The sequence below is a fragment of the Erinaceus europaeus genome, chromosome 15, assembly GCF_950295315.1.
Source record: "Erinaceus europaeus chromosome 15, mEriEur2.1, whole genome shotgun sequence".
Lineage (NCBI taxonomy): Eukaryota > Metazoa > Chordata > Mammalia > Eulipotyphla > Erinaceidae > Erinaceus > Erinaceus europaeus.
In genome coordinates this window covers 47,732,956-47,760,748 of record NC_080176.1, presented here as the reverse complement: position 1 = coordinate 47,760,748, position 27,793 = coordinate 47,732,956, and the positions used below count along the sequence as shown (strand labels likewise).

Here is a 27,793-nt window from a genome sequence, read left to right as displayed (position 1 = left end):
CCATACTTCCAGAGGGATAAAGAATAGGAAAGCTATCAAGGGAGGAGATGGGATAAAGAGTTCTGGTGGTAAGAATTGTGTGGAGTTGTACCCCTCTTATCCTATGGTTTTGTCAATGTTTCCTTTTTATAAAAAAAAAAAAATCCTAGCGTAAGAGACACTGGGTATTCTTTTAGAGCATAGAACAGATAGGATTGCATGGTGGTGGGTAGAAGGATTGAACCTTGCTCTTCTGGTTGAAGATGCATATAGATACCACATTTCTTGTGGTATGAAAGACTGCAGGCTTTCATAACAAGTTCTCTACATCAACACTCCTTTTACTACATGTAGAGGTGAGGCTCACTTGGAGTATTTCAACTGGAAGGAGTAACTGTAAGTTATATCTTGAGTAGAGATCTGTGGGGAAAAGCCTGAGGGTGACTGCACTCACAATGAAGGAGCAATACAGACAGAAATATTTGAGACAGTCCAGGAAATATAATCCTTTGGTGGGAGTACTTCTCTCCCCAGAACTTTTCTCAGAATAACAATAGAGGAAGGGAGAAAAAAAAAGAAGAATGTTATTACAGTGTCTGCTTTCCTCTGTGCAATAGTGTGGCAATCTGGGCATACCTTTTCCATGAAACAGTCTGTCTGGAGTGGAAAACTTAAAATGCATTGAAAATATTCTAGACATCCTTTTCGTAGTGCTTCAACTGTCTTGGATCCAACTCACTGTTAAAACTAATATTCAGCTCTTTCTGGTAAAAAAAAAAAATCCTCCTCAGTAAACAGATGAAAAGAAAAGCAATTTTTATAATAATAAAAGAGGCTCAGGAGGTGGTACAATGAATAAAAGCATACAACTTACAATCATAAAGTCCCAGCTTCAATCTTCAGCATCACTTGTACTCAGAAGAATGCTCTGGTTCTCTCTTCCTCTCATTAATAAATAAGAATGAGAGAAAGAGAGAGACACAGAGGGAGAGAGAGAGAGAGAGGAGGGAGAGGGAGACTGTGTGTGTGTGTTGTGTGTTTGTGTGTGTACGCATGCACACATGATCAAAGGAATGTTTTAAGACAGAATATGAAAAATGTCTTTATAATGCAAATTAACTGTTATTAATGAGTACAAAATATTGACATATAAATAGGGCAAAGGAAGATTTTACAAAGCAATTTATTATTTTTTATAGGACAGATAGAAATGGAGAGAGAAGGAGAAGACGGGGGAGGGGGAGAAAGACAAGACACCTGCAGACCTGCTCCACCGCCTATAAAGTGACTCCCCTGCACATGGGGAACTGGGGGCTCGAACCAGGATCCTTATGCTGGTTCTTGCACTTTGCGCCACATGCACCTAACCCGCTGTGCTACCACCCAACTCCCCAGAGCATTTTATTTTTAAATGCATTCTATTAACTTTTAAAGGATATCTGCTTATTAACATAAGAGAGACCAAGAATTGGACAGAGGACTTGAGCATCACCCTGACACATGCTATGCCAAATAGAGATCAAATATGAGGCCAGTGCCAGAATTTATCTATGAAATTAAAAAAAAAATCAAGCCCTCAGACACATAAGTCTAGCCCTCTGCCCTCTGCACCACCCCTCCTAGACAAATGCACACTATTTAATGTAATCGAAAGAAAAAAAAAGACTTAATTTTGTATGCACTTATCTAATTTTCAAGCATGTGATTATACATTTTGTGTCTAATAAACAAAAATGAAAGATTCTCTGGAATGAAGAACACTTATTTTTATTTTTTAAAAGTTGTTTATTATCTTTATTTATTGGATAGAGACAACCAGAAATTGAGAAGGAAAGGAGGGATACAGAGGGAAAGAGACAGAGAGACACCTGCAGCACTGCTTCACCACTTGCAAAGCTTTCCCCCTGCAGGTGGGGACTGGGGGCTCGAACCTGGATCCTTGCGCATTGTAACATGTGCGCTCAACCAGGTGTGCCACCACTCAGCCCCTAAAAACACCTATTTTTCTATAAGTATTGTGTCTACCAGCATAAACAAACATAGGAAAGAGTAAAAAAATCAACATCAAAGTCTTAGTTGTATAAATAAATGATTATTTCTCAATTACATCAATATGTTCGAGCAGGTGCCAGATAGATGAAAATGCATCCATTATCAGCAAAGGAAGGAAAAAATGAAGTGAATACAATACTGTCTCTTAAAATTTCAGGTCAGTGAGAAATAAGTCACTCCCATGATAATGTCTAGAGTTAAGAGGCAAAGAAGTGCAATGCAACCACGTGTTCCCTAAGGAGGGTAAACATCAAAGTAAAGTTATTATCAACTTGGTGACTATAACAAAATATCTGCTAATTATGCACTAGAGGCTAAGACTAAAAATTATATTTAGTAGGAGACATAAACACAAGCATATACCTGCAGACACAGAGAAAATAAAAACGCAAAGCACTTAGTGTTACTAAAAAATCTACTCATTGTTTCTCCATTCATTTTTCTAGCTTACACACTTCATGTACTTTTACACTTGCTGCCTTCCTTAGACCTTTCTACCGCCACCACCTAATATCAAAGAAATAAGAGAGAAAACTTCATTGAAATATGCACTAGGAACACAGCACCAGTTATATAATTAAAAAAAAAAAGGATCACATTCTCCACAGGAAGGTTTGACAAATTTTTTAAAAATGCTTAATCTTGGAGTTAGGCAGTAGTGCATCTGGCTTTGTGCAAAAGAACCTGGGTTCAAGCCCCTGGTCCTCACCTGCAAGGGAAAAGCTTCCCAAATGGTGATGCAGGGCTGCAGGTGTCTCTCTGTCTCTCTCCCTCTCTATTACCTGCTCCTTTCTCAACTTCTCTGTCTCTATCCAATAATAATTTTTTTAAAGATTAAAAACAGATAAAAAATGCTGAATCTTCATGGATCTTGTATTTCCTACCATGAGTGGAGTCCAGTAAACATATTCTTTAAAATGTCATTAGAAGAGTAACAGTTTCTCTATTCCTTTCTAGTTTTTGCATCCTAGTTTGTTAAAGTAACATTGGAATGAGCATAGGAGACTGATAGTTTTGGCAATATTTTAGAGTCTTCTTTTTTATTTTTTGTAATTCTCTCATTAAAGAACCTGGTAGATAGGGTCAGGCCACATCACACCCTGTAGAGACTACATGCTACCATGTGCAAGGACCCAGTTTCATGCCCCTGGTTTCTACCTGCAGGGGGGAAGCTTCATGATAGTTTCATTCATTTTTGGAATAGAGAGAAGTGAAACACCAAAGAAGATGATGAAGAGGAGAAAGAAAGTAGTAGTAGCACACAACAAACCATCTCTAAAACATTGTGAGAACTCTGGAGGTTATCCTTGTTGGGTATGGAAATAGAGAATTTTGGCGGTGAGTGCAGTGTGGAACTATATACCTATAATCTTATAATCTTATAAAGCACTATTAAATTACTAATAAAAACTTACAATGCTAATATATAAAACATATTCTAACATATAAGGAAAGGTCTGAATTATTATTTTAAGATTAAAAAAAGGAAAAGTCAACAGAAAATTAATACTTTCAGAGAGTCGGTTGTTTGCGCAGTGGGTTAAGCGCACATGGTGCAAAGCACAAGGACCAGCATAAGGAACCTGGTTTGAGCCCCCGGCTCCCCACCTACTGGGGGAGTCACTTCACAGGCAGTGAAGCAGGTCTGCAGGCGTCTATCTTTCTTTCCCCCCTCTCTGTCTTCCCCTCCTCTCTCCAGTGCTCTCTATCCAACAACAACATCAATAACCACAAGTGTTAAACAACAAAGGCAACAAAAGGGAAAATAAAATATTAAAAAATTAAAAAAAAAGAGAATGAATACTTTCAATATACAATCTTTCTTTCACTTAGGACCTAAGAGAAGGAAAAAATACTATTGCATGAGTAAACAAGAAATGATAGCAATAGAACTGGGATGCCCATAGAAGTCTACATAAAACATGGAATCATTATGGGATGTTTAAGTTTATAAAAGTATTCAGAGAAATGAGGACAAGTTCTTGTTAAACATCTACTAAGAGCCATAATCAACCATGTGAAAAAAAAGACATTCAGACAATGAATAAAAATGTTTACTTGTTAGACCAGCAAAATATCTCACTTATATAATAGCACCATTTTACCATATTTACAACTCGGGTTGGAACCTAGCATCTACTGCATTGAAGGAAGTTTTGATGTTGTAGTCTCACTCTCTCTCTCTCTCTCTCTCTCTCTTTCTCTTTTCCTCTCTCTCTCTGAAAAAGTCAATAGAGTGGTAAAGCCCTAGAGTTGACCAAAAAAAAAATTACTTGCATTCAGAAAGTACTTATATCATTCATCATATAACTATTTGTGAATTAAGATCTTGAAATGGTAATCTATGTTATATAAATTACATGTAACTATAAAGAAACTGGTCTATGAAGGAAAGAAAAAAAACACCCATTGTAATAATTTCTACCCTCTAAATCAGGAAAGTTAGATTTCAGAAAAAACAGCCCCAATAAATCTACAGGGGCTGGGTAGTGAAGCACCCAATAGAGTGTACACATTACAATGTTCAAGAAGCCTTGTTCAAACCACCAGTTCAGACATGCAAGTAGAAAGCTTCCTAACCCCACACCTATGGACATCTAATCTTTGATAAGGGGCCCAAAGGAATAAATGGAAGAAGGAGGGTCTCTTCAATAAATGGTGCTGGGAAAACTGGGTTGTAACATGCAGAAGAATGAAATTGAACCACTTTATCTCACCAGAAACAAAAATCAACTCCAAATGGATCAAAGACCTAGATGTCAGACCAGAAACAATCAAATACTTAGAGGAAAACATTGGTAAAACACTTTCCCACCGACACCTCAAGGACATCTTTGATGAATCAAGCCCAATTGCAAGGAAGACTAAAGCAGAAACAAACCAATGGGACTACATAAAATTGAAAAGCTTCTGCACATCCAAAGAAACTATTAAACAAACAAAGAGACCCCTCACAGAATGGGAGAAGATCTTCACATGCCATACATCAGACAAAAAACTAATCACCAAAATATATAAAGAGCTCAGCAAACTTAACACCAAAAAAGCAAATGACCCCATCGAAAAATGGGCAAAGGATATGAACAGAACATTCACTACAGAGGAGATCCAAAAGGCTAACAAACATATGAAAAACTGCTCTAGGTCACTGATTGTCAGAGAAATGCAAATTAAGACAACACTAAGATACCACCTCACTCCTGTAAGAATGGCATACATCAAAAAGGACAGCAGCAACAAATGCTGGAGAGGTTGTGGGGACAGAGGAACCCTTTTACATTGCTGGTGGGAAAGTAAATTGGTACAGCCTCTGTGGAGAGCAGTCTGGAAAACTCTCAGAAGGCTAGACATGGACCTTCCATATGATCCAGTAATTCCTCTCCTGGGCTTATACCCCAAAGACTCCATAACACCCAACCAAAAAGAGGTGTGTACTCCTATGTTCATAGCAGCACAATTCATAATAGCTAAAACCTGGAAGCAACCCAGGTGCCCAACAACAGATGAGTGGCTGAGAAAGCTGTGGTATATATATACAATGGAATACTATGCAGCTATCAAGAACAATGAACCCACCTTCTCTGACCCATCTTGGACAGAGCTAGAAAGTATTATGTTAAGTGAGCTAAGTCAGAAAGATAAAGATGAGTATGGGATGATCCCACTCATCAACAGAATTTGAGGAAGAAGATCTGAAAGGGAAACTAAAAGCAGGACCTGACCAAATTGTAAGTAGGGCACCAAAGTTATAACCCTGAGGTGAGGGGTAGACATGCAGCTTCCTGGGACAGTGGGGGGTGGGAGTGGGTGGGAGGGATGGGTCACAGTCTTTTGGTGGTGGGAATGGTGTTTATGTACACTCCTAGTAAAATGTAGTCATATACATCACTAGTTAATTAATACGAGAGGGGGAAAATTAATTGTATGTCTCGAAGTTTTTCAAAACACAAACTGAACCTTTTCTCAATATATGCAGTGTAATTGATATGCAGACTCTCTCAAAAGCCTAGACCAAGTAGATCAGAAGCAACCAATAGCACAGCTATACAAGATACTGGGTACTGTACAGCAAACCCTAACAAAGGGACTTTTCAAAGTTAACCCAATTACCAAATAATGTGATGATAACATTAACTATCAATTGTCTTTTTGAACCCTAAGACAGCAGGAACCTCACATCTCCACTATAGAGCCTCTACTTCCCCCAGTCCTGGAACCATTGGATAGGGCCCACTTTCCCGTATGCCTCTCCCAATCCCTATCAAATAATATTGCATCTGCCGATCACAACGTAACCAACACAACGATTGCCACCTCAACATGCTTCACTTCAGACTGTGTCCAGAGACTACATGTATGGAATGACAACCCTTCAGCTTCATTACTCGTGTGAGACCTTTCCTTTCATAGTATACTCTAATTCCATCTCAGGTGGTTCACTTTGTAACAAAGTCCCAAAACCTAGATATACACCAGTTTCTGTGAGAGAGAGCATATGTTCACACATATCCACAAACTACTGCAAAATATATACCTGAAAGCAGGAGTACACTAGAGTTTGCAGTGAGTATCCCCCTAACACTTCCTCTCCACTATTCCAAGCTTTGGGTCCATGATTGCTCAACAATTTGTTTGGCTTCGTATGTTAACTCTCTTTTCAATCACCAGGTTCCAGATGTCATCAGGATGCCAGCCAGGCTTCCCTGGACTGAAGACCCCATCAATGTGTCCTAGAGCTCCACTTCCCCGGAGACCCACCCTGCTGGGGAAAAAGGGGGGCAGACTGGGAGTATGGACAGACCAGTCAACGCCCATGTTCAGCGGGGAAGCAATTACAGAAGCCAGACCTTCTACCTTCTGCAACCCACAATGACCCTGGGTCCATGCTCCCAGAGGGATAGAAGAATGGGAGGGCTATCGGTGGAGGGGGTGGGATATGGAGAATGGGTGGTGGGAATTGTGTGGAATTGTGCCCCTCCTATCCTATGGTTTTGTTGATTGATACTTTCTTAAATAAAATAAAATAAATAAATAAAATAAAGACAAAAAAAAGAAAGAAAGCTTCTGGAGTGATAAAGTAATACTACAGCCCCCCCTCTTTTCTCCCCTTCTCAGTTGATTTTCTCTGTCTCTATCCAATAAACTCAAAAGTGTTTTTTAAAAAAGAAGAAACCTTTAGTACAGTTCATAGTTCTTATCTCAGCTTCAGTATTTTTTAAGTTTAAAGTAAACAGCATAAAAATAATACCAAAAGAATGAACAGTACAGTACCTACATTAATATATTCAAGGTCCCAATATCTAAAGATGTGGAGACATGAACTTAAATCTTTGCTCCACTGATTACTACTAGCATAACAAGATAATTCCACTTCTTTGTAGACAAGTGAAGTATTTATAATTTGTTTCCCCAGAATATCTTCCATCTCTTTCTATTGACATTTGTGTGATTTTTCTGGCCCATGTTCCATATATAACAATTAAAGTATATGATCCTGGCCATTGCTATTGGCAAAGGATGATTATATCAGTCACATAGGAAAAAGTAAAGCCTTCCTTGGGATTGGTATTAAGAAAACAGTCTTGGCAGCAGGGTGGTGGTAGTGCAGTGGGTTAAGCACATGAGCAAAGTGCAAGGACCAGAGTAAAGATCCTGGTTCAAGTCTCTGGTTCCCCACCTATGGGGCGGGGGTCACTTTGCAAGCGGTGAAGCAGGTCTGCAGGTGTCTATCTTTCACTCCCCCTCTCTGTCTTCCCCTCCTCTTGCCATTTCTCTGTCCTATCCAACAACAATTACAGCAATAACAACAACAACAATAAGCAACAAGGGGAACAAAAGGGAAAAAATGGCCTCCAGGAGCAGTGGATTCATAGTGTAGGCACTGAGCCTCAGCAATAACCCTGGAGGCAAAAAATGAAACCAATCTTAACAAATCTCACCAACTATAATTGAGACATCTGCAGGTAGCCAGCCTCAGGGGTGAAAAGATTTAATACTTCCAGTTCTCTAACTGCTGAGATCATAACTCTGAGTATACATATTTTCTTAAACCTAAGCATTTAATGTCTCAGGTTTGTAAGATGATCAGATTCTGACACAAGACTTAAGTGCTTTAAGCAGATCTAAATATATGTGTGTCTATATAATATTTATTATATATATATTTGAATAGTCATCATGCTTAATGATACTGAAAGTATTCAGTTTCCATTGTTATTATCTTAGGTGTCATGTGAATGAAATAATATATAGCCCCTGACCTTTGGGAAATTAACTAAAAACCCTTAGGACCTAACTGAGCTACTTCTATGTAAATTTAAAATTTTGTAGTATAGTATAAATCAATAGCCTGAAAGCAGTCTGTTCTGTGTTTGATTTTAATAAGTTACAATGACGATATGAAGGCTATCTGTCACATCCAAATCAAGAGAAGTATCTCATATATTGGTTACAATATATACTGAAAACATTTTCAAAGTAAATTATCTTCTTTATACATGGAAGCAAAATATTTATAGTTTTTGTGTCACTTTCCCTTTGAGAGTGTTGAAATCTGATAAAACGTTGAAATAGTTTTGGTATAAGAGTTATCATACAATATTACTATCACTAAACTGAAACTAGTTAAAACAATGACTAAAAAATACTAAGTTATTTGGTACCTATTTGTTTTACGTTAATTATACTAACTTTTTTTTTTAATTCTAAAAGAAAGCCTAGAAGACACATTGTAATTTTATCCACACTTTCCAAATGAAGAAGTTGAAATGTTGACTGTTACATGAGTTTTTCTGATGAGGGAAATTTAAAGTTTAGGCACACATAAAAAAGGTCCACACAAAATGGAAAGTCTTAGGGTGAAACTTAGTTGTAAATAGATGTAGAGATTTATAGAATGCTACTTCAATGTTATCTTTCCATATTGTTTGTTTTTAATGAATGATTAATAATGGCTTATAAGTTTATAGATTTATATATATCCACCACCAACATTCTTTGTTCCCTTCCAGTCCAGATGACTTTCATAGTTCTCCCAAAGTCTTAGAGATAGTTTGACAACTTATTTTGCAAGTTCATTTATTTCAATTATATGTATTCCACAAATAAGCAAAAAACATCCAGTAGTTCTCTTTCACCTCTATTTACTTCACTGAGTCACTTCTAATTCCATCCATTTTTTCCCAAAGAGTAGAGTATAAACTTTATTCATTGGAGAGTACTATTCCATTGAATGAATATATATATATATATATATATATATATATATATCCCATAACTTCTTTATCCAATAGTCTGTTGATGGACTTTTAGGGTGTTTTTGGCTGGGGAAACAGTAGTCCTGCAAAAGATTCTTATGAGTGTGGCTGTGAGGTCCCAAGTTAATTTCCCAGAACCACCACAGCTAGAGCTGAGAGCAGTGCTCTGGTTGGTCTCGGTTCCCCCAACCCCACCCATATGTGTGTGTGTGTGTGTGTGTGTGTGTGTGTGTGTGTGTGTGTGTGTAATTAAAAAATTAAATAAAGTACTTAGGTTGTTTCTATTCCTTGTCTATTGAGAATAGTGCAATTATGAACACAGCAGTACCTATGGCCCTTCAAATTGGGTGTGTACTGACTTTTTCCGATAGAGACAGAAATAGAGAAGCTGAATGAGAGGAGAGAGAGATACCACAGCACCAAATATCCCTTCAGTGTAGTAGTGTAAGAGTAGGATTGTTCAGTCATAAGGTATTTCTATTTTTATTTGCTTAAGAACTCTTAATACTGTTCCCCATAGGGTTACTTTCAGCAACAGTGTAATAGTTCATTTTTCTCCACATCCTCTCTAGCACTTGTTCTTTTTTTTTTTTTAATACTGAAGACAGGGTTCAGCTCAAGTTTGGAGAAAGATAAGATGGCCATTGTCATCACTGACCTCCTTTACCATCAAAGATTAGCATAACATAAATACATATTGTAATGTTATATTTTATTAGAGATTTAATATTGATTTACAAGATTGTAAGGAGAATATTTGTGATAGGAGTGTAATTTCATATAGTTCCCACCATCAGAGTTTTGTGTGCCATCCCCTTCATTGGAAACTTCCCTATTATTTATCCCTCTGGGTGAATGGACCAAAATTCTTTTTTTGAGATGCAGAAGGCAGGAATTCTATTCTGGCTACTGTAACTGCTTCTCCACTGAACCTGGATGTTGGCAGTCCAATTCATACTTCCAGACTATTTCTATTTTTCCCTAGTGGGGAAGGGCTTTGGAGAGGTGAGGTTCCAGGAAGCATTGGTAAGGTAATCTGCTTAGAGAAGTCAGGATGGAATCATAGTGGCATCTATAACTTGGTGGCTGAAATGCAGCAAGATAGATATCAGGGCAAAATGTTTAATAAAAAGGAACCATCGAGCCATAGAAGTAAGGATAGAGCAGATGAAAGTAGAGACCTTAGGGTACAAGAAAGTTAGCCACTGTTATGTAAGCCAGTGTCTTTTTCTGCTCTTGTAATGACTTCTTTATCTGACAGGCTTAAACTTTCTATAATCGGTTAAAGCGTTGAGTGTCCTTTGTTGTATCCAAACCAGTGTTAGGCTTATGGGATCTGGCCTCGAGTTAGGGAGGAAATAGACCTAGGATTTCAGTGGGGTCTTAGCCTCATGTTTTTCTGCATTTATTTGTTTGATGATTCTAATAAACATTGTCATAAGGATAATAATTGTCCTTTACTTGATATATAGTTTTTGCCAGTATAATTCTTGGCCAGTTATATAATGCTTCTTCTGAAGCTTATCAACGGTTAACAATATTGCTGATACTTCATCAGAAGAGATTTTAAAAAATGGAAGAATATTTCTTACTTCCTTTTGTATAGTTAATTGAGTAGATAGAGTGAGGAAAGTGAAATTAGGGGTAGGAGAGGAAGGTGTTTAGGTCTAAATAATATATGGTTAGAGAGTTTCTGGTGCCTTCTTTAGGCCATTCTACTAGAATGCCAGGCTTATCAGGTCTAAACAATCTCAGAAGGTTATTAAGCACTTTTACTTTGAGGTATATAATTGTCTCCTTGTTTTTGGGTACATGTACAGATGTACCCAGCACCCCAGACCCTATTCTGTAGCTAGTACCTGTAACTGTGTTAGAAAAATGGACCATTTGAAGTGGTACTAGGTAGTCCCATTTGTTAGGAAAGATTTCACCAGACTAGAAGACTTGAGAGGTTGACATCTCAGGCTTGGCATCTCTGGAGACAATGTTCAGTAACAAGTCAATAGCAGTATAACATGGTACAGCAGTACTGGTATTATTGATTTAGTTTAGGGGTCAACAGAGGCAGTGTTAGTGGAGTAAGGTATCAGAGAGAAGAAATATTAAGAAATATGAGCACAGATTTCATGACTAAGAGATATATATGGATCTTAAAGAGAATGGGAAGAGTCCCTTGTAGTCTCAAAAAGAGTTTAAAACAGCAATAGTTAATTATTACTATAACCAAAATAGCTGGGAACTTGTTATCCTTTGAAAATCCAATGGTCAAGATTTACCATAATATACTCAACCTCACTATGCTTTATGACATTTAAGAATATATACTAATAACAGCATCTCAGATACTGACAAGGCCAAATGGTTTTGATCTATCTGGTCTAGGCAACTTAGGTATAAATATATATAATAAATAAGAAGGTAAAGAACTAATGGTCATAGGTTGTCACAGTATAAGTGTTTGATAAAATATATAGGTTTCTCAAAGGAAGCAGAAGTCTGAACAAAGTCTATCACTTATCATACTTTAAAAATGAAGAAAGGAGGGGAGTTGGGCAGTAGAGCAGCAGGTTAAGCACACATGGCACAAAGTGTAAGGACTGGCCCGTGGCTCCCCACCTGCAGGGGGGTCACTTCACAAGCAGTGAAGCAGGTCTGCAGGTGTCTATCTTTCTCTCCCCCTCTGTCTTCCCCTCCTCTCTCCATTTCTCTGTCCCATCCAATAACAATGACATCAATAACAACAACAATAACTACAACAACAATGAAAAGCAACAAAAGGGAAAATAGATAAATAAGTATAAAAAATTTAAAAAGGTAATTTTAAAAAAAGGAAGAAAGGGTAGAGAGGAGATTTCACAATGGAAAGAGCATGAACAGACTCAGGCAAAATATGGGACAGCATAAAATATTTAAAAAGCTAATTGTATTTTACATGATTAAAATTTACAATTAAATGCCTATAAAATTAAGCAATAAACATAGTGAAGTATGCAAGAAAGAATTCTAAAGTTTTGACATACATGTAATTCTATTCTCAAAATAATAAGCCATTTAGGTTTTTTGAAAAATATAGTTTATAATTTGCCATTAATAGCTATCAATTAATACTCTACATTTCTCCATGCAGTTTTGTGACTCAAGAGATTGGTCTCAATAGATTTCCTCAACAAAAATTCCCAATCCATTGGCTTCTAAATGAGTTTATTCATTAGGAAGAGACACTGAAAAATCTGCAAAAAGATAAGTGTAAGGAGTCAGAATATGTATGTCATGGCTATTCCTTGGAGGGATGAAAGTGGCTATGCTCCATTATTAAAAGACACAGTTGTAGGCAAACAGCCTTCTAAAAATATAGCACATACATATCACTACAGCAACCACTCTCCAGTCTTGTAGGCCCTGCCAACCTAAAAGTGCTTTTACTAGCGCCTACTAGTATCCTGACTTCTTTAAATTTCTTTCAAAACATACAAAATAATAAGGAGGAGGAGGAGGAGGAGGAGGAGGAGGAGGAGAAACTGGGGCCAGGACAGACATTTCACCTAGGAAAATATACAGAGGGGCAACAGATATGTGAGGAGATGCTCAAAGTCACTGATGATCATCAGAGAAATGCAAATAAAGACAACACTTTACACCTGTGAGAATACCATACATCAGTAAGGACAGAAATGACAAATGTTGGAAAGGATGTGGAGAAAAAGGGACACTTCTGCACTGCTGGTGGGTATGCAAAATAGTCCAACCAATGTGGAAAGCAATTTAGAGACTTATTGGGACATTAGGGTTGGCCCTATCCTATGACCCAGCAATTCCTTTCCTAAGGATTTACCCAAAGGAGACAGAAATACCTGTCAGAAGAGATCTGTGTATTCTATGTTCATAGTAGCACAGTTTGTATTGGTCAGAACCTGAAATCAACCCAGTTGTCCAACATCAGATAAATACTACTAAGTTGTTAAAAACAATGTGGTTGTCTCTTTTGCATCCTCTTGGGTGAAATTTGGGGACATTGTGTTGAGTGGGATAAGACAAAAAGTTAAAGACGAATATCAAATGATCTCACTTAGCACAACTTAATAAAACAGGGACAGGGAAAAAGAGGACAAAGTGAAACAGACTGGACACGATATATTACATCAAAGGAAAGGACTCTGGAAAGGAAGGGAAAGGGAGAATTGGAAGAAAACTTTGGGGGCCTATACAAAATGAAATTGCATACATATGTCAATGATTGCATTGTAAAGCATTAACCCCTCATTAAAAGAAAACAGTGAAATGTTATAATAACTATGTTATTATAACTGAAATATTATAAGTGAAATGCTATAAATGAGGCATAATGGAATGTGCTTTCTATAATAACTGGACCAGTATTATCTTTTCAATCTTTTATTATTTATTGGATAGAGGAAGACAGAAACTGAGAAGGAAAAGAGATGAGAGAGAAAGAAAGAGACAGCTGAAGTACTGCGTAAGTCCTTGTGAAGCTTACCCATGCATGTGGGCATCAGAAGCTTAAACTTGGTGCCTTGTTCATTTTAACATGTGTGCTCAGCCAAGTACGCCTCTGCTTGGCCTCAAATCAGTTTTATCTTTCAGAAGTGGTTGTGCATAAAATAAGCATTTTTGTGGAGGCAAGACTAGAGTAAAATCAGGTTGTTACAAATTTAGAATCTAGAAATCACCATACACATAACTGGCGTATTTTACCATCAGATACTATTGAATACATTACACACTTTACCTCTTTTAAATACTTTAAGCACATTTTAATGCTATTACTCTTGGGGGGTAGGTGGGGGCCTGTGTGAGAACAAAAGTAAAAGCCTATACACACCCTCCTTGCCCTAGATTCCACACTAGCTGGCTAGTATCTACATAGGATCTATATCCCAAATAGAATACATACAAATCCACCCACAAACATTAAAGACAAGAGTATTAAAACTGCATCAATTCAAGGATAAAACAACATATAACAATTCTCAGCTACAAATATATATATATATATATATATATCCTCTTAGATAATAATTAAACCCAACTAAGACAAAGTGTCGCAACTACTGATTCAAGAACACAATGAAGAAACATTTCCAAAGTGGTAAAGTTAAAAATTGTCAACCTGAGACTTTTATAACTAGCTAAATCATCAAAAAGAGATGAGACTGCTTAGGTTTTTCCCTACCAAGTGTCTCTACTTAAAAATATATATTGAGGGAGTCGGGCTGTAGCACAGCGGGTTAAGCACAGGTGGTGCAAAGCACAAGGACCGGCATAAGGATCCCGGTTCAAACCCCGGCTCCCCACCTGCAGGGGAGTCGCTTCACAGGCGGTGAAACAGGTCTGCAAGTGTCTATCTTTCTCTCCTCTTCTCTGTCTTCCCCTCCTCTCTCCATTTCTCTCTGTCCTATCCAACAACGACAACAACAATAATAACTACAACAATAAAACAACAAGGGCAACAAAAGGGAATAAATAAATAAATAAATAATAAAAAATAATATATTGAAAGATATACTTATTTTTGTGCAGAAACTTCCCTTTAATTATGATCCACATATCTGGAAATTATGCTTCCTAGAAGCTGTTCATGACCTCTTCTGTACACCCAATGTTGAATGTATTCAGCTTAGTGAGTCAGGCTTAAATGCAAGGACCAGTGTAAGGATCCCAGTTTGAGCCCCCAGTTCCCCACCTGCAGGGGAGTCGCTTCACAGGAGGTGAATCAGGTTTGCAGGTGTCTGTCTCTCTCTCCCCTCTCTGTCTTCCCCTCCTCTATCTATTTCTCTCCGTTCTATCCAACAATGGTGGCATCAATATCAACAATAAAACAACAATGGCAACAAAATGGAATATCTTTTTTAAATATGTATTCAGCTTAAATTTATAAGAATAAGAAGAGCTATGGAAAACTTAGGATGACCACAACCACCTACTCAGTTTTTATTCTCATAACTTTGTGTAAGTATATGATTAATTCAATCAATTTAAAAGAAATATTGTAAAGGACAAGATAAACATTTTATAAATCCAAAGAAGACTAACATAAAAAATATATAAATCTGTTAAAGGAGTTAATTTAGAAAGAATGGGGGTTGTAATGTAAGAAATAAAGTTGCTCGTAAGGGTCCAGGCAGTGGTGCACCTGGTCAAGTGCACTCATTGCAGTGCACAAAGACCCAGGTTCAAGCCCTTGGTCCCCACCTGCAGAGGGAAAGCTTCATGAGTGGTGAAGCAGGGCTGTAAGTATCTCTCTCTCTCCTCCCTACCTCCCTCTTCCCTCTCCATTTCTCCTTTTCCCCTCCCAATTTCTGTCTCTATCCAATACTAAATAAAAATATTAACAGAGAAATAGACCCTATAGGGAGAAAAATTAAAAAATTAAGTTGCTTGTAGAAGCATAGAAACCAGTAAACTATGTTGATAAATTTAACTAATTGTTATTATATTTTTATTTCTTGAATGCCACCAAGGCTGGCCCTAGGGCTCAGTGCCAGCACTTCAAATTAACCACCTCTTGTAGTCACTTTTCCTTTTTTATTTGTTTATTTCCTATTTTATTTGATAGGACAGAGAGAAATTGAGAAGGGAGTGAAAGCTAAAAAGAGAGAGAGAAAGATACCTGCAGACCTGCTTTACCACTTGTGAAGCATCCCCCCTACTTGAAGATGGGGAGTAGGGTTCAAATCTGAGTCCTTGCACATGGTAATATGTATGCTCAACTGGGTAATGTGTGTACTAAGCAGTCCCCAATTTAACTTATTTAATTTTTGTTAAATACTCTGCTATGTTTTAATGTAATATAAATCAAAGCTTGCAGAAATTGCTACAAGTTGGGAAGTTTGGTGTGATGTATTGTTTGAGGAACATTAGGTCCAGGGTATTTTTGTGTCCAAGAACCTTTATTGTAGCTCTGTCACTAAGAAGAGAATTTGGAGAACACCTGAGAAGGAATTCTGGCCCTTTGTATCCCTTATCTACAGGGAAGAAAAAAAAGAAAAAGAAAGAAAGACAAAGGAAGTAGTAATAAATGTCAGGGTGGCTTAGAAAGGAAGAAGGCATAAAGTCTTACTTAGAGGATAGTCTCATTGATCACTTAAACTGATCAATGAGATGTTCATTCCAGATAGACAGGTCAGAATAAAAGGGGCCCCAGCTTCATCAATTCTGCCATTTTGCCTGAAAGACCCACACATCTCTAGATAATGTCTGAGACTATGGTCTCTAAAAGGGATTAATGGTTTACAGTAAATACAGTTGTTGATACATGTGTAAAATTGCTCAATTTTCTGCAAAACACTCTCACCCCCAGCCTACGTCTTCCTTCACTGTCATGTACCAGGACCTGAACACCTCCCTCCCCCAAACAACAGCCTCCAGAGACCTTTACTTTGGTGTAATACACTAAACCCAGTGTGATTCTCCTTTCTGCTCTTTATTTCTCAATTTCTGTCCCTATGTGAGATCATCCCATATTCATTCTTCTTTTTGGCATATCTCAATTAACATGATTCTTTCAAGTTCTAGCTAAGATGATGCCTCAGTCTCTTATGCCCCTATTGTGTTTATTGTTTGACTAATGATATGCAGAATTTACAGCATGTCCTCTCCATTATATTGTCTCCCTCTTATCCCCTTGGAACAATATAATGCACAGGACATGCTAAATTCTGCATATCATTAGGTCAAACAATAAACATTTAACTTGATTAGAAGAATTTCATTTGAAATATCCATAGGTCATACAAACAAGTTATGAACCATGGGTCAGTCAAACAAGGTATGACCCAAAGGTCATACAGACAAACAAGTTAATGTAAGTCTGAAATTGAGAGGAGGAAATCTCAAAGTTGGGGTTATCTTCCTATAAAGAACTATCATGAGTGAAGCTGACAAAGGAGTTGGAAAATGAAAAAAATTAAAAAGAGGTCAGAAAAATTCTGAGGTAACTCAATAATAAATAAGAAATAAAGAGGAAACAGGCCCAGAAACAAATAGAAACAAATGAGTAAAAATGACTGGGAGAGAACCAGGAGAATATGAAAGAAGTTTGATGCAAATGGATTTACATTCCTATGATAGTTTTTTCCCCAAATTATTTTATTGTGTTAATAATGGTTGACAGGACAGTCACTGATACATGGGTACACCTCTCATCTCCTCATGGTTAAATGTCTATACACCATTCTGTAGGGTAGACTTTTAGGAGACAAACTGCACAGAAAAGAGTGAGGAAAGATACTAAGATAATACATGAGTAAAGTTTTAAGAATAGTAGAACATATATTTTAAAGCAGGATATTTCCTTACAAATACTTTCAAAAATAAAGAGAACAAGGACCAGGGATAAAGCCCCTGGTTCTCAGCTACATGTGGGAAGTTTCAAAAGCACTGAAGTAGTGCTGCAGATGTCTTTCATTCTCTCTCCTTATCTCTCCCTATCTTCTCGATATCTATTTCTATCCAACAAATAAATAAAATATTAAAAAAGCAATTTGATAATTATCTTTTTAATTAATCAACTAACTTTTTGATAAATATCTGTAAATAAACCCAGGTAAAATACTTATACAAGGGGTCGGGCAGTGGCGCAGTGGGTTAAGCGCATGTGGCGCAAAGCGCAAGGACCTGCGTAAGGATCCTGGTTCAAGCCACCGGTTCCCCACCTGCAGGGGAGTCGCTTCACAGGTGGCGAAGCAGGTCTGCAGGTGTATCTTTCTCTCCCCCTCTCTGTCTTCTCTTCCTCTCTCCATTTCTCTCTGTCCTATCCAACAACGAACAACATCAACAATGGCAATGATAATAGCTACAACAACAAGGACAACAAAAGGGGGGGGGGAAATGGCCTCCAGGAGTGGTGGATTCATGGTGCAGGCACCGAGCCCAGCAATAACCCTGGAGGAAAAAAAATACTTATACCATGGGGTAAATTATGTTTCTACATACTTAGAAAAAAAAATGTCTTTCCACTTCTAAGATTGTTCACTATGTATAAGTTTCACTACCCTGAAGAATTCTCAGGTTCTAAAAGTTCCACCAAAGCTAGTGCTTGGATGTCATTTAAGTTCTATATTTCAGCTATTAAAGTCAATGTTCTCACAAGCCCTTTAGCTCTAACCTTGGACATGAGTTTTCCTTAAAACTACATCAGAATGTGTCAGAGGGTTATATGTCAATCAAATAGGAGAAGTGCTTATTCCCAATTTAGTGTTGTCAATTGCTGACATTAAAACCAGCAACAGTTAATTGTTACCACTTCAGAAGAGAAGAGATAGGTGTCTTAAGTTCAGACTGATAAAGCTATTAATTGCTACCCTTTTATGTAGATGTGTTTAATAATGAAAACAATGTGGCTAATCATATAATGTTTCTATTTATTCTCCAAGGGCTCTTCAGGGAAAGTTTCAGTCTGGGCTAGATTTCTGCAGTTACCCACTGTGAGGGGGACAAAAGCAGAACAATCAAGGCACTCAGTGCTGGCAAATAGCTGAAAGTAGTTTTATACAGATGGCCCTCCTCCCAGCCCTATGAGGAGGAAGCCAGAATCTGCTACTGACAACTTCAGGGTGTGTGATGAGAGATAGTTTAAGTTATAAAGCAATAAAAAAAATGCAGATTTCTGATATAATTTTAAATTGAGAGAAATGAAAAGCAAGCTATCTGAAAAGTTAGATATAGGCTTGGTCTGCCCTATGTTTCCAGTGAACATACCAGCTAAATTCATGTAAAATAAAATATCTGTATTAGGTTGGAGAAATAGCTCACTTGAATACTGTACTTCTTTGCCATGTGCACAACTCACGTTTGAGCCCCAGTCCCTACTGCATTAAAGGAAGCTACCTTGCTGTGGTCTCCCCTAATCCCCACCCCTCACCCCCCAGCACACATATGCAAACACACATCTTTTAAAAAATAATCTGTATTACTTTTAAAACACTAGAAAGCACAAATTTTTACAAGGTACTGTGCCAGTTTTGTTCCTCAGAGATAGATTGATACTATTGAATGTGTCTTGTATTATAGACCCACAATGACAGATAGGATTTCTGATCTCGAGATTTTTTTTAAGAAACCTAAATGCTCTGTAAATGTTTTCAACAAATGTAATAGATATTCCTTCCGATGTTTCTTTGTAAGTTTGCTCCTAGTAAAGGATGTAGGACAGAACAGGTGTCTAGAAAATATTTCTACTATCAATTTTGTTTTCAGACTCTATGTTGTCAAGTAAAGGAAGCATTCAGAAATAGCTCCCACACCATCGATATTTCCTTTCTATGGGGATACTTTGTTTTCATCCCCTTCTTTTGTTTGATTTTTAAAATTTGTTCTCTACTACCAACTGCCCCACCAGTTCCACAGTTCAATCCGTAAGGTCTAGCTGCCTTAAAATGACTTTCTTGGGGCCAGCGGGGGGGGCTCACTCAGTAGAGATCTTGCATCCCCATGCAGAGGACCTGGGTTCTAGTCCTTAACCAACACATGTGACTGCCTACTGGAACTTCACAGGCAGTGGAGCAGTGCTGCAATGCCTCTCTTTCTCTCTCTCCCTTTCTATCACTCTCTGTCTCTTATGCTCTACCTAGGGGAAAAAATGACTTCTACATCCTTCCCATTTTCTTTCTTTTCTTTTCTTCCCTTTTTCTTTTTTTGTTTTGTTTTTGATTTTTGCTTTTTGCCTCCAGGGTTATTGCTGGGGCTCAGTGCCTGCACCACAAATCCACCGCTCCTGCAGGCTATTTTTTTTCCTTTTTGTTGCCCTTGTTTTATCATTGTGGTTATTATTGTTGTTGTTATTGATGTCATTGTTGGATAGCACAGAGAGAAATGGAGAGAGGAGGGGAAGACAGAGAGGGGGAGAGAAAGATAGACACCTGCAGACCTGCCTCACCACCTGTGAAGTGAACCCCCTCCCTGCAGGTGGGGAGCTGGGGACTTGAGCCTGGATCCTTATGCTGGTCCTTGAGCTTCGCGCCATGTATGCTTAGCCCTCTGCGCTACAACCCGAACCCTTAATTTTCAACTTCATTGCAGTACTTACTCCCTCAAGTCTTCTGGCTTTCAAGTTTTGTTCACTCATTCCCTTGAACCCATCCTCTCATCTGACACTATGCTTTTGCCCACAGAGTTCTCTCTTAAAATGTCTCTTCTCATCATCGATTTAATCTTACTCATATTTCAAGAACAAACTGAGGTTCAGCAAATCCACTAAGCCTTGCACAATCACCACGTACATGTAGCTTCTTCCTTCTGTAAATCTGTAAAGTGGCACCTTCTTGACAATTCATGTCACACCTAACATGGTATATACTCAATCACCCTCCAATTTATCTTGTTTCTTCCACTAAAGTCTATAGTCCTGGGGACTGTTGCTTCATATCCTCCCCTTCATTTGAAATTGAAAAAAAAAATCTCTCTCTCTCTCTCAAAATGTTTAGGGGATTCTTTTACATTCCTGATGTTTCAATATTTCTGTAAATTGTTGACACTACTGCATTATTCCATTTAAATACTTTGCAACTTAGATTTCAGTGGTATAATCCCGTTTCAAGTAAAACCACAGTTTGAAAAGCTGTAATACATGAAGACCATAAAGCATTTCTGATATCTCAAGAAACTACTTGCTATGAAAAAATTTTACAATGAATAAAAAAATTAAAAATCAATTCTCTCTCTTTTTTTCTTGTCACTAGAGTTAATGTCTATATGATACCACTACTCCTAGCCACCTTTTTAAAAAAAGTATTTTCTTTCTTTTTTTCTGATGGAGACAAGGAGAAATAGAAAGGAAGAGAAAGAGGAGGAGAGAGAGAGAGACGGGGGGAGAGAGAGAAAGAGAAAGAGGAAGAAATGGTCCACCAGTTCACCACTCTTGAAGGACCCCTCACCTCATTAAGTCCAAGCTCTGCAGGTGGGGAGCAAGGGCTTGAACCAAGGTTTTGGCTCATGATGGCACGGTTACTCCATGAGGTACACTACCACCCACCTGACTCAAAAAAATCAATTCTGAAAGGGCCATTTTACAGGCCAGCAAGATAGCTCACCTAGATAGTGCACTTGCTTTGTCACATGCACAACCTAGATGCAAGCCCATCCCCCACTGCACTGAAGAGTGCTTGGTGACTTTCTAGCTCTGTCTATCCAAGAAAAAAAAAATCAGCCTAAAGTCACAAAGCCCCAGTGATGACAAAAATAAATAAAATATCTTTAGTATCAATATGAAATAAAAATTAACAATCTGAACTATGGCTAATTTCAATTTCCTCATTATTTCAAGCATAATTTCCCATCTCAAAGCTCTTTTTTTAAAAAATAGGATTCTAGATCGTTAGATTCTATCCTTTAAACTGCAAAATGAAAATTTAAGTTGTATACATGAAGGAATAGAAGATGCAAGGCAGGGGTAGATAGCATGATTCCTATGCAAAGATACTCTCATACCTGAGACTCCAAAGTCCCAGTTTCAATTCCCTATACAACCATTAACCAGATCTGAGCAGTGCTCTGGTAAAAAAAAAAAAAAAAAAGCAATATAGACATAAAGATATTAGATGTGGTATGTATAGATCTCATAGTAAACAACTAAAATGTTTTGTGATTGAAAATAAAACTCCATTCACCAATGATAATTAGGTTCATGCATCAGTAAGCACTTTAATAATTATGTTCATGTACAACTTTGGGGCTTACTCCAAATCACAAATCAAAATGTTCTAGACTATTAAGGATGTATCATAATCTAAAATCTAAGCACAACTAGCATAGTGAAAACATTCCAAAGCAGCACAAAGGTACTCCCATGCCTCTGATCATTACTACAGAAAAAAAATCACATTTATAAAACTAAAAACAATAGGCAAACCAACACTAAAACAATTATACATTGTTTTCTATTTTAACAGTTAACAATACAAGTCAGCTTTATTTCAAGAAAACTCTAACAGCTTACTTAGAATATAATAAATTATGCAAAAGAACGTTTGCCATAAAAAGATTCACACAGATTTCTTTTAATTAATAAACCTCTACTCAATTTTTCATACAATATGATTTACAAATTTTCACTTTACTTAAAACCTACAGCAACCCAGTTATAGTATAAAAGAATGCATGCTGTTTCCTCCAAACAATGAAGCAAACTTGCCATTAATTTTTTGTTCCAAAGGTGACCCTGAACTATCAAAAATAAAGCCCCCACTGATAAAGTGATATTCATTATCTCTGAGAATATATCTAAACTACTAGCAAATAAATCAACCAAGCACCAAGCTACTGAAGACTGTTAAGATTTATTTTCAGGTGCCACAAAGACTAAACAAAGATTGTAAGGAATGAAACAAACAGAAGGAAACTCAGGGAACAAATTAATACATGAAGCCATTATCTTAACAGCAGCATTCCCAGTAGAACAAAGTGCTGAAACTATCAAAAAGCACTTTTCAAAGCAATTGCATTTTTGCATGTCAAAAAAAAAATAACCTAGAATAAATATATTAAATAACAGTATGTTCTGTGTTAAGCCAATAACAAAGAAACCCCTTAGTGCAGTAAAACAAAGTCCTGTCAAATGCCCCCCTTTTTTTAAAAAAAAAAGCATAAAGATCATTTCACAATGGTTTAAACTGTATGTATATTAACAGAGTGAAGACTCGAGATAAAAGTCAAAAGGATTAAAGTCAAAGCCCCAGCTCAACATGAGTTATGGTTTTGATTTTTATTCTTATTGTGGTCTACAAATATTAAGACAGAAGATACTTCCATGTGATTGTGGGATCCTCTGAGACTACAACCTTGGACGAGTAGATAAAACAGATGAAAATGCATCTGGTTTGGGAGCAGACTCCATATTAAATGGCAATGCGCAAAGTAACAACCACAACTGCAGAAAGCAGAGGGGGCAGGGAGGAGGCTGAAGGCTGAAATTTCTGCAACTGATGCAGAGTAGAAAGAAAGAAAGGGGGTGGGGGGAGGATGTAGTATTACTGTTTTAAAATGGCAGCCTGTTAATAATCATTGCGTTCCTGGAAATGCAAGGAAATCCTATCACCATGCCTTCTTTCCTAAGCTAACCAAACCCACTGCATACAAACATTACACACTTCTGTGAAAAAAATTAATAGAGGTTGATAGTTGCTTCTCTATCTCAAACACGCCTAGAGTTGCCATTAAGAGTTACAGATTTGAAGTTCATACACTTTTCTCACAAAGAAAGAAAACACAATTTTGTTGCCAACTGGAAGTTCTTAGTTACTTGAGAAAGAACTGTTCTTCCATATTTTTCTTAAAGATGAACAAAAAGATATATTTAAACATAAGCTTTTGATCAGTTCAAAAAATCTTTTGCATTCCCTGATACTCTCTCCTTCAAGATAATGTCCTCTCATCTTCTGTCTCTCCTCGATATATGTCTATGTTGAAACGTATGTACACATATATTTTATGTATATTATATGATACAATAGGAAATGGAAGATTACTCCCACTGTTAATTTGCATATTCTCTCTTTAGTTCACATATTGTAAGAATCCCATGTTGAGTTGCATATTTTTCCATTTATTCTCATTCTTTACTTGTAAAAATCAAACATCTGGTACAATATTTGTTGAAGAAAAGGCTAAAAGTCTTTAACCTCCACAGCAAAACCATCAGAGTATAATAGTATTTAGATCACAGAAGTGCTTTTACCAAGCATTCCTTTTTCATTAAGTGTCATTAAGTAATGGCAAATATAAAAGTAAAAAATATTTTAATCAAGTTTGGAAGGGATTTTAAGTCTATATTCATTTATCTAATCTTAAAAACACATGAAAAATAACTACTAACCAAGTAAGTCTGTTTTTTTATTCACAAAGTAAGTTTATAATCATGTTACTTTCACACGAATCACAATTTTCTGAAAATGATACTTCCAGTACAATCACTTGGTATTTTATTCAGTATTTTATTTCAACTGTCATATTTTTAATATATACACATTTGTACAACTACCAAGGGAAAAATAACTTTGAACCAAATTGAAAAATTACCATAACTACTAGTTCAATATGTCTGGCTAAAATAGAGACATCTGGTCTATCATTAATTCTTTTGTGTTGATGACTCCTAGGGTGTCGTTTCCCATCAATGAACTTTGCAAGAGGAAAACGTAACTTTTACAAAAATTGACTCATAAATCTACCTCAAGATGCATCGAGATAGATATACTATGATTCAACTGAAGAAAGCATACTATCTCAAAATAGTAACATTGATTCAGTACAAATGGTTAGCTTTAAATTCCATCAGAATGTGTTATGTATTAAACAGTTCTCTGCAGGCAGATATGGCTAATTCATGAATGATTATTTTAAAATATTTATAAATCAGCTCATTCTTCATTTATTTAAAATACATACACAGAAGTTCCAATAATAATGCTTGATTGCCACTCCAAAGACCCTGAATAATGCATTTTCACAAGCTTTGCTCACCCCCACACAATTCAGAATTAATGACTGAGCAAACAATAAGTAATGTACTATGCTGTAGCACAAATTCAGTGATAGCATCAATCTGGCATCTACTTAACACTTACTGCTTACTTTTCACATATTTCTCATAAATAAGTTTCCTTTTCCAGATAAGAGTTCATCAGAGAGTGACTATCACCTGCCTATTCATCCATGATGAGTGATTTAGTGATTAACTCAATCACAGATAAGAGAAGTCATAACATACACAGCCACAAATTAAGATGAAGAAGAAAGACACATTTCTACTAACAATAACTAAACTGCAATTAAAAAGGACTTTTGTCACGTCTTTGGAGGGCAATAGGCCAATTATCTAAACCCCTCTGCTAGAAGCTACAGACATAGCAGCAAGGCCCTTCAAACAAACTCAGATAATTACTTTTGACAAATGTTCTCCTTGAGTATGATGTACTTACTAAAAAGCTTGGAGAAAGGAAGGAAGGAAGGAAGGAAGGAAGGAAGGAAGGAAGGAAGGAAGGAAGGAAGGAAGGAAGGAGGGAAAAAAACCAGTTAAAAGTAAACCGATCTTAACAAAGTCAACCCAAATAGCATGTCCTGGGGTCTTGTCCTCCCACCTCCCACCCCCCACCCCCGGGGATGCATGCAGTTTGCTTTCTTTTGGACAATTTATAACAGATAGTAAGTTGGTGAACAAATATGTAATTTATGTAGCTGAACCCCTGGCAGGCTGAGCTTCAAATGCAATGCCTTGCATTCCCACGAGACACACTGTACAAAAAAAAAAATATATATATATATATATATATATATCCTTTAAAAATCCGTTTACAGCTGTCCTTTAGAAGAAGATGAAGAAAAATGAAAAAGAAAAACCCACACATACACATGCATCAAACCAAAGACGCCGACGCCCCTCTGCCAACCAGCATTTCTATAGAGACATTCTTTCGATGATTAAAACGTTAGCTCTGCCGAAAGGTTAAAGAAAAGGAAAAGCTGCCAAGTAACACCGCCCAGGAAGCCAGCAGTAAAATACACCTAGCTGTACGCTCCTAATCATCACCCACTACAATTGACACGGACTCAACTTCAACAAACACACACTCACAAATTGTACACACGTGCACAGAATGTACACAAAAACGTGGAGCAGAGCACACAATACCTACAAACACGAACTTGAGTCACACAAAACACACCCGTGCCGAGGCGCACACGTTCTGCACACGACACGGCACAGGGGCACGCAATGTCCTAGCCCACAAGCACACACCCCGCCAGTCCGCCGTCGGACACTCAGCGTGCATGCACGTGTGAAAGAAAGAAAGAGAGAGAGAGAGAGAGAGAGAGAGAGAGAGAGAGAGAAAGAAAAAGAAAGAAAGAAAGAAAGAAAAGAAATGTAGCAACTCACAAACAGCGAAACAGACACACAGACCGTGCACAGAGAGTTATTGATGAAATTCCAGGGGGTGGAGGGGGCCAGGAGGGAGTGGTAATTGCCACACAAAAGGTCTCCGGAGCGGCAGGGGGAAGTAGAGCGGGGCCGGGAAGCTGGACAGGCTCCCCCATTGGAGCCGGGCGGCGAAGTACCGGGAGAAGTGTCCCGGGCGCGGCGGCCAGGGGGCTCCCCGAGCTCGACGCTGCGCCCCTCGGCGCGCGCACGCACACACACCACACCGGGACCCCGGGCGAGCCCACTCCCGCGGAATAACAAAGAGCGGGAGCCCGGCGAGCGGGCGGCGGCTGGGGCTGCAAGTGGCCGTGTGGGTCTCCGCCGCCGCCGCGGGCCGCTGTGGGGCGAGCGGCGGGGCCGGCGGGATGCGCGTGCGGCGGGCGGCGGGCGGCGGGCGGCGGGTGGGGGGCGGTACGTACCAGGCGGGCAGCCTCGGCCCAGGTGCGGTCCTTCTTCTTCCTCTTGTCTTTCATGTTTGCATCTCATTGATGGTTCTGAGGATGACGTGGGGGATTCCACGGGGTGCTCGGGGTGCGGGCGCGGAGACAATGACCCAGTGACCCGGTGACCCGCACTCGCTCCGCGGGGGGAGGCGCGCGGGCGGCGGCGGCTGCGGCGGCGGCGGGAGGGAGGGAGCGAGCGAGCGAGGGAGGGAGTGAAGGAGGGAGCGAGGGGTGGGTGGGGTGGGGAGGGGGGCGCGCGGGCGGCGGCGCGCGGCGGGCGGGCCTGGGGGCGGGGGCGACAGCGGCGGCGCGGGGCCGGGGACGAGGCCGGGGACCGGGAACGAGGCCGGGGACCGGGGACGAGGCCGGGGACCGGGGACCGGGGACCGGGTCGGGGGCGGCGCTGACTGGGCTCGCTCCTGCGGGGCTCGCTCTGCGACGCTGCCGCGGCCGCCGCAGTGACAGCTCCGGGGATGCTCGCTCGTCGCCGCTCACAACAATACACTCTGACGTCACGGGGAATGGCGACGCGGCCGCACACTCGCCGCGACCGCTCTCGCCGCGCTCACACTCGCTGTCTCGTGCGCGCACACTCCGGCCACGCCCTGAAACCCTCGCGAGACCCCCCCTCTCCTGCTGCCCCCCAGGCCCAAAATGCTGCACACACTGTCGAGTCTGTGCAAGCCCTGCGGGCCCCCACCGCGACACACACACACACACACACACACACACACACACACACACACACACACACACACACACACACACACACACACAAAACACACACACTGGCTCCCCACCTAGCCCTTGCCCCAACTCGGATTGAAAGCTGTGGACACCGAGGCATTTGCAACTTGTGTAGGAGTCCAGTTAGCAACTCAGTGTTTCTTTCCTGGAAGCTCACAATCACACAAGCACACAGTTTCCCCGCACACTCCACAATACTCCCCTCTGCTGGGCAACTTTAACCCCTTTTTGCTTGACTGGCTGGCTGGCTTTCCTAGAGCCTGGTCTAAAGGGCAGAAAAACAACCCCTTGTGATACATTGGAAAACTTAATCTTGAGCATGCAACTTAGCATAACATTGAGTCTTCTGCGTCATATTTAATAATGCAACACTAAAGAGCTGTGGC

At 39.0% G+C, this 27,793-nt stretch overlaps 1 protein-coding gene across 1 annotated transcript in view; it reads right to left on the bottom strand.

The window, feature by feature from the left end:
• ASXL3 (ASXL transcriptional regulator 3) overlaps window positions 1–26,835 on the bottom strand; it is a 229,028-nt gene extending 202,193 nt beyond the window's left edge. The window contains 1 exon segment of the mRNA XM_060173676.1: window positions 26,637–26,835. Within this exon segment, the coding sequence (XP_060029659.1) occupies window positions 26,637–26,690 (54 nt within the window). The 5' untranslated portion in view covers window positions 26,691–26,835.
• Between the last annotated feature and the right edge of the window lie 958 nt (window positions 26,836–27,793).